This window comes from Callorhinus ursinus, unplaced genomic scaffold, assembly GCF_003265705.2.
Source record: "Callorhinus ursinus isolate GAN/ISIS: 27379988/994484 unplaced genomic scaffold, GSC_fseal_2.0 scaffold51, whole genome shotgun sequence".
In the NCBI taxonomy this organism is placed as follows: Eukaryota; Metazoa; Chordata; class Mammalia; order Carnivora; family Otariidae; genus Callorhinus; species Callorhinus ursinus.
The window spans coordinates 4,122,178-4,129,949 of NW_027397113.1; the positions used below are offsets into that span (position 1 = coordinate 4,122,178).

Below are 7,772 nucleotides of genomic sequence, written 5' to 3' on the forward strand. Positions count from 1 at the left end.
CCTGGGGGCTGAAGGGCGGACTCCCCTGGCCCCCCCGCCCCTCCCCCTGCCCCGAGCCCTGATCAAGCCTGGGGAGGGCAAGCAGGGAGGGAGGGAGCACAGTCCTCCACGGCCTCCAGCCCACTCACATGGATGTTGAGCTCCACATTCTTCCACTGGCAAAACCGTGTGAATTTATCACTGTAAGACAAGAACCCGGGGCTCCGATGAGCTTCAGAAAGCAAAATGATGCCAGGAGAAAGCCTAGCCCATATCATGGCCACCGCCTACAGTCCCGAGCCTCAGTGTCCCCTCCTGGACTGCCCAGGCAGAGCGCCGGCCCACGTGGGGCCTGGCCACCTGCTGTCGGGTTTCAGATAAGCTTGGACAAGAGGTCCTCTGGTCTGACCCAGAACTCCTGCTACCGTAGCTCTGACGATGCTCATCTCAGCCCTGCTTGCACGCCTCCAGCGACACGGCACTCTCCGCCCCCACCCCCGAGGCTCCCACTCCACGGCTGGGCAGCTGGGACCCTCAAAAGCTGTTCTTTACATCAAGCTGAAGTCAGCCTACAGCTCCCACCCACCAGGCCAGCTCCGGCCATGAGGGCCACAGTGGAGGACAGTGTGTCCCTTTTGTGACCACCCCTACCATGGCCCCGATTCTTCCTGGGCCCAGCAAGGTGCTAAACAGTCCATGAGAAGGAAAGACACTTAGGTGGTCTCTTGCTCCCTGGAGAATCCCCTGGGACAGGCTCGGAGATGCCTGGGGCTAAGAAGGGCAGGGCGGGAGTGTGCAGGAAGTGTCGGCTGGGAGCCTGTCCGACCTCTGAGGAGCGTCTGTACAGGGCCACTAGTAGGGCCCAGGCACCCGCACGCCCCGGGCCTGAAGCAGGCTGGCTTTTCTCCTGCACACCATCCACACCCTCTCAGAATAGTCTCTTCCTCACCTTCCCCTCCCGCACGTGCCCGGCCCTCACCTCTCGATGAATTTCTGGAACACATCCCCTCGGAGGTTCTGACAAATCTCTTCGATGTATGGCTAAGGGAGGAAGCTGGAGGTTGGTGACTGAGCCAGACTAGGAGGTGACCACGCCCCGTGACCTCAGCTGCCCAAGGGTGACCCTGGCTGGGCCGGGAGGCAGAAGGGAATAGGCCCCGTACACACCTGGAAGAGATCCGGAGGCACCTGTTTCTTCACCAGGTGGCCCTGGACGTGCTCAGTGGCACTTTTCGAGAAGGGCTGGGGAAGACAGAGGTGGCTGTGAATTCTCCGCAGGGTCCTTTCATTCCATCCCAGCACCCAGGCCGCTGTGGGCCGGCACTTGGGTCTAGGCCTGAGGACAAGCTGGCCGGGGCACTCACATGCGAGCAGGCCAGCAGCTCCTTCATGATGTAGGTGTCAAAGACCTCCCGGCTGCGAGCCAAGCGCTCTTCCTCTGTCTCTAGCTTCTCGTATTTCTTGATCTAGACGACGAGATCCCCACAGGTGACATGGAGGCGCCAATGCCAGGCATCTTGCAGATTCAATGAACGCAGCCCAACCCCCTCCCCTCTCTCCAGGCAGCAGGGGCCTCACCTCCTCGTAGAACTCCACCAAGGGCTTGGCCTCCTCTAGGTGTTTCAGGCAGAAGTCTCGGAAGAGCAGGTACCCTGAAAGCAAGGGGGTCGGGTCACATGGAGCCACACCCCTTGGAGGCCTTCCCTTCATGGTGGGTGGCGTGGGCAGAACTGGCCAAGGAGGAGGCGGAAGTGGTCTCTGCCCTAGGCAGGGACTGGGCAAGGTGGCCTCCAAAGCTGCCACAAACTGAAGATTCTCAGTCCTACCCCTCCCAGAATCTGCTTCCTCGGGGGGTGGCTGGGATGTGATGGGCTCTCTGGGGAGGCGGAGGCTCCGGGCTGGCTCTGGCTGCCCACCCACCCTCTGGCTGCAGTCCAGGGCCTGCACCTGCTGCTCAAGGGCAACACGCCCACTGGGCAGGCTGTATGGGTGCTGATCCCCTGGGTCAGGCCAGAGCACAGCAGGGGGAGGGCGGCCTTCCAGGGGGCCTTCTCCCTGGACCGCCCCCCCCCATATTGTGCCCCCTCCATATCTGGCTGATTTTCACAGCAGCCCTGAGAAACAGTTACAGAAACAGACTTCTGGGAGGCCTGTCAGGTGGGCATGAGTAGAACTTGGGGCTCTTCTGCCAGATGGGAGGTCCTGGGAAACACAGGCCAGGGGTGACTGGGGAAGGTAAGAGGTGGGACAAGCTACAGGAAGGGCTTCCAGGAGGCCTCCCCCTTCCCTGGGCAGGCCAGGCCTCACCCCTCCCAGGGAATGGGGGCTGGAGGCCTGGCCTCAGAGCAGCCCTGCGGGTTCAAAGCAGAAGTAAGGCAGTGCCCACTCCCTCCAGCCTGACATGGGGGGACCAGGCTTGTTCTGGATGGCGTCCATGTCTCTTTGGGGGCACTGCCTGAGCACCTCGGCCAGAGCACACAGCCATCACCTCTGGTAAGGGTGGCCTGGACTTTGAGTAACTTGTGACCTGGGTTTCCCTGTGGGCTAGGGGCTTTCACTGAGGCCGCCGCATCCGGCCCTCCAACAGTCCCGGGCAACAGGGCTTCTCAGTCCTAATTCCCAGGTGAGGACACCAACAAGCACAGAGATGTGAAGCGATGTGCCCGAGGTCACACAGCACAGGCCATGGACCCAAACTGTGCTTCCTGATATACTGACTCCCCAAGACTGCCCTCCAGGGTCTGATCTGCCAGGCCAGGCCAGGCCCACGCCCACTCCCATTCCAGAGCTGAAATCCTGCTCTCAGGAAGGCCAGACCCGAGCCCCGCGTGCCTGGGGCCCGACTTCCGGGAGCCCCGCCCCGCCCCGCGGGCCAGGTCTGCAGCAGCGGCTGCTAAAACAAGGGCACCGGAGGAGGAGGATCCTGGGGGCCCGGCCAGAGCAGGTTGCTCACAAAGAGGGCCCATGGGGGCGGGGGCGACGACCACAGCTCGGCAGGCGCCACAGGAAGGGCCCCGCCCCTTCCTGTCAGTTCTACCAACGGCCCCGGAGCAGCTGTGCCTGCGCCAAGGGGAAGCTGCAACTCTCACAAACAAAAACCCCAAGGAGGAACTTCCCCGGCAGTCCTGGAAGACTGCTGGGCCCCCACCCCCTTCACGGGGCTCCCGGGGCCGACAGCCAGGGGCTGGGAGGCACGCCAGTTCGAGGCCACCCTGGGAGATGGGGTGCTCGCTGCTGCCCTGCCAAACCTCGAGGGAGGGGTGGGGGGAGGGGGGCACGGACAGAGGCTGGCCAGCTGGGGGGGCGGGCAGGAGAGCGGCCTGAGGGTCGTCCTGCCCCCACACCCCAGGGCCTGGGCAGCTGGACAGTGGTGGGAAGTCCTCGGGGCTGGCAGAGCTCCGCATGGACTCACCCAGCTTCTGAGAGAAGATCTTCTCAAAGGTCACCTCGCCTCGGTCCTCCAGGTACTTCTGCATGACACTGCGGATGCTGAGAGACAGAGGGCCTCGGTGAGCGGGAGCCCCCGGGACTCCCGGGGCTCCCGCCAGGCCCCGCCGCCCTGCTGGCCTGGAAGCCCTCCGCTTCCTCTCCCGGAATGCAGAGTACCACCGCTCCCTCCAGGAAGGCAGCCACCAGCCTGGGCCTGCCCACCCGTGCTCTGTCCCTCAAAGCTAGGGGTGGCCAGCAGGTGGCTGCTCAGAAGTCGGGTCCCAGTACGGCCTCATGCCAGCTTCGGGAGCACGGCCAAGCCTCAGAAGCCAGGCCTCACCATCAGCAGATGATGGGTAACTTAGATGGGGCCTGACCTTACCAGTACGATCCCGCTTGGCCATAAAGTGGGCCGAAGCGCTGATGTACAGAAATGCTACCGCACAGATGAACCTCAGCACGCTGAGTGAAAAGAGAGAGTCACAAAAGGCCACAAGTTCTATGATTCCACTTATCTCGCGTGTCCAGAACAGGCAAATCTACAGAGACGGGAAGCAGATTAGTGGGTGCCAGGGGCTGGGGGACAGAAGAGTGACTGCAAAAGGTATGGGAATTCTTTTGGGGGTGATAGAAATGTTCCGGAATGAGGTAGGGGAAGGGTTGCACAATGCAGAGAATGTCCTGGATTGTACACTTTAAAATGATGAATTTTATGTTACGTGAATCGTTATCTCAAAGTTTTTACATAGTAAAAACAAAACAAAAGCCAAGCCTCAGTTCCTTGTCCCGAACGTCTGAATTAAGCACGCGCCCCCTCCCCCTGGGCCGCGTGGGAGGGCGGCAGGGGAGAGGCCACACCTGGGAGGGCTGCAGGGGCAGGGGAGAGGCCGCGTGGGAGGGCGGCAGGGGAGAGGCTGGCCGTCGTGGCCACAGAAGCCCAAGCCAGCGCTCCCCATCAGAGAGCTCACCCTTAACACCAAGGACTGTCTGAGCAGGTGACACGGGGCTACCCTTCATGCCCCAGTGGTACCCTGTCGTCCCCTCCTCCACTCTCCTGGGCCACGAGCAGTCCAGCCCGGCCAGTCTGCCTGTCATGCTGGCCAGCTGTAATCAGCCTGGCCTCCCGGAGCCCGAGCTCCCGAGGAACACTCCAACCCTGTACTGAGGACCAAGCTGGGCAGGCACACCTGAGCCCACGCAATGCGCACAGCCCTAAGGATATGAGAGACCACTGGCAGGCCACTGATAAAAGACACTGCAGCTGGTGAGGGCCAGGGATGAGAGAGTCTGGGCTCTGTGCCCCCGCCTCACTGCATCCCTCCTGGAGCCCAGCGCAGGTCACCGGGGCCTGCTGCACATCCTCTACTGGAAGGTTCCACGCACCCCTGCCCTCTAGGCAGGCCCTCCCAGGGCGCAAGTTCTGCATCTGTGGCTCTAAGACACTAGACGGTGTGCGACAAAGCCTGATGGGAGCCATGTGGGAAAGGGAGAGTACTCTGGGCCGTCAGGAGAGGCTGTGTGGGCGAGGAACTCCGCTGGGTTCCTCCGGGCAAACAGGAAGCGAACAGGTGGCACAGCCCAGGGCAGGTGGGGGGTGTACGGACAAGCAGGGGAAGACCCAGCCAAGGGTGAGCAAGAGGCCAGCAGGCAGGAGGGGGCTCGGTCCAGAGCAGACGGGAGGAAGCCCAGCTGGGGACGACGCAAGAGGGACGACCAGTAAGGAAGGGAAGAAACGGGTGGCAGCAGGCTCGGGCCATCGGGCGGGCAGGAGAACCGACCGGGCCAGCGGCGACGGCAGGCCAGGCCTGCCAGGCTTTCGGCCACGAAGAGGTGCCTGAGGTGAAAGCGCTCCAGGCAGGGCCGGAGCGGCCCAGGGACGCTGCCCAGCCTCTGGGCCTGGGCAAGAAGGCAGGGGGACCCCTGCCCCTTTCCCCTCAGCACTCTCCTTCTCCTTCTACCCAGCCCCCAGCCCCCGAGGCCTCTGCTCAAGTTTGAGCCATGCAAGGAAAGGCCGCCCCGAGGTAACAGGGCAGCGTTGTTCTTCGGAGCTGTCAGAAGCACAATACTTAAGCAATGACTCCCTCCCCCTGCTTCCCGGCCCTCGGAGGCTGAAAGATGCTGTGACATCCTCCAAAAGCGGTCTCCAACAGGAAGAAGGGTGCTGATGACCAGGACAGCCGTCCTGTGTCCCCAGCCTCTGACTCCAACCAACAAGGGGAGAGCTCCCAGCCACGGGCCAGCGGCTCGGTGGCCCCACGCTGCCTCAGAGCTGGTTCCCCTGGGGAAAGCAAGGATGCCCTCTGCCTTGCGCAGGGGCTCCGAGGCCAGGGTGTGGCCCTCACCCATGCCGGCATGCCCTCCCCTCCTGAGTGCCCCACACCAGCTCACATCCACCAGCCACTGACAAGAACACATCTCCTCAGCTCCACGGGACTCACAGGGACGCAGGGCACTCAGGAGGCCCACTCTGTTTCACACACGGTAGGAGCTTGAAAAACCTTCCCTGGGGCCTGCAGATGAGAGACTGGAGCCCTACGGTTCCTCTCCCTGTGAGGGAGAGCGCAGGAGCTCCTTCTTGGGAGGACAGTGGGACCGATCAGGGGTGTGTGGGGTGCAGCACAGCAGCGAGGGCCCAGGGCAAGGCAGAGAAGGCCTGGCAGGGTCTTGAGACCAGGCGGCCAGGAGGTAGGGTCCGAGCCCGGAGCCCTGGGAACCCCACAAGGGCCAAGTGCCTGAATTCTACCTGTGAAGTGGACCAGGAAGGCTGGATCCTCACCACCCCTTGGCTCAGCTCTTGGCACTCCACGTCTGCACCCAATTCTCTGTTTGGGGACATTTTGGTCTATGGGAGGGGATGGACGACGTAATAAAGTGGGAAAAAAATATCACAAAACGTCAATCCTCCATGGAGGTGAATGGTCAGATGGCGGTCAGGTGCAGTCAGGCGGGAGGCCCAGACAGGTGGATGCAGATGACAGGCAAAGTGACTCCAGCCCGCGAAGGGTGACCCCACCAGCCCGCTGGGCACGGCCCCTGCGATAGGCACTGGGAAGCCTGCCTAAGCCCCAGACTGGTTTCGAGGAAGTCAGCGAGACTGGCACCAGCTTAGCGAAGACACTACAATGGGAATGCCCACCACTTCCCACCACGGGACTCGGTGGCCCCCAGAACAACCGTGAACTGGACTCGCCAGGGAAATGCACTCTTGACAAGGACCTGCAGATGAGGGAGCCAGGATGGTCGCTTCTCAGGGCACTGGCCTCCAGCACAGGCTTCTCCCTTCCCAGGAGCCCTGCTGTGGGCTCAGCCCAGGAAAGAGCAGAAAGTGGGGCCCGGGTGACCAGACCCCGCCTCCCCTCCGAAGCTGCATGGGACGGCCACAACTCTCTTCCCAGCCCACAGCACTTCACTTTCTTCCTTAAAAAGAAAAAAATGTTTTCTAAATAAAATAAACAACCCCCCCCACCCAAACATGAGATCAGACTGAGCAGAGCCCTTGAATGGAAGGCCCCCAAAGCGACAACGTTAGGGCTTCCTGTCGGTTCTTATGGGGCTGGCAGGTTAGATAAACGTGTTACGGGACACACTCCCACCAGGGAGGCAAGTACAGGTTGGCACGGGAGGCGGTGGTGGCCTCCTGGGCTGGGTCACCTCCGTCTCCAACACCCGCTCCCTGATACTGGTGGAGTCTAGAGTGGCGACGAGCCCGGGGCAGCATTCCCGCCCCCGCCCAGGCCAACAACTCTGATATCCAGGAGCACGTGGCTGCCAGATCAACTCTGCGTTGTCAGGAGAGCCAAATGCCTGCCTCTTCCCCGCCAGAAGGACCCTGAGGCTCCCAGTCTCTCTGGGGAACAGAGAGCTCCAAATGGCTCGCCCCAACCTGAGCTCCAAATGGCTCCCCCCAGCCCCCTTCCCCGGAGGTCAGCCCTAGTCACAGACTTTAAACGCCCAGTTTCCCCATCTGTGAAATGAGGATGTCAACAAATTGCTGAAGTCGCCCCCACCGTGCTGTCCATTTAAAAAGCCTGAGAGGACACAGCAGAAGAACTGTCCCAAGACGCCAGCCTTGCTGTGAGAGCTGTCAGCTCATGTCCCCTCCTCCCGGGATCCCACGGCTCGTGCCTCTTCTAGAACATGATCCCGAGCTACTCAGTCTTGTTTGGGTCTCTGTTCCACACCTCCCACGTCCTATGGCCAGGGGGCCTCCCGACCGCACTGGCGCGCTCTGGCCAGGAGCACTCCCTGGGTCAGGTGAGGGGCTGCAAGGCCCCTCTGCTCACAGACCAGCCTCACACACTCATGCTGATCTGCCTCGGGGGGGGGGGGGGGGGGGGGGGGGGGGGGGGGGGGGGCGGCGGCGC

General features: G+C 62.2%; 1 protein-coding gene across 1 annotated transcript in view; it reads right to left on the reverse strand.

Annotated features, from left to right (window-relative positions):
- Positions 1 to 3,584, reverse strand: part of GRK2 (G protein-coupled receptor kinase 2) — a 9,182-nt gene extending 5,598 nt beyond the window's left edge. The window contains exons 1-6 of the mRNA XM_025879353.2: positions 3,392 to 3,584; positions 1,558 to 1,631; positions 1,344 to 1,445; positions 1,147 to 1,221; positions 959 to 1,020; positions 129 to 180 (exon numbers count right to left, since the gene is read on the reverse strand). Coding sequence (XP_025735138.2) covers positions 129 to 180; positions 959 to 1,020; positions 1,147 to 1,221; positions 1,344 to 1,445; positions 1,558 to 1,631; positions 3,392 to 3,455 — 429 coding nt within the window. The 5' untranslated portion in view covers positions 3,456 to 3,584. The remainder of the gene's footprint in view (positions 1 to 128; positions 181 to 958; positions 1,021 to 1,146; positions 1,222 to 1,343; positions 1,446 to 1,557; positions 1,632 to 3,391) is intronic.
- Positions 3,585 to 7,772: the final 4,188 nt, after the last annotated feature.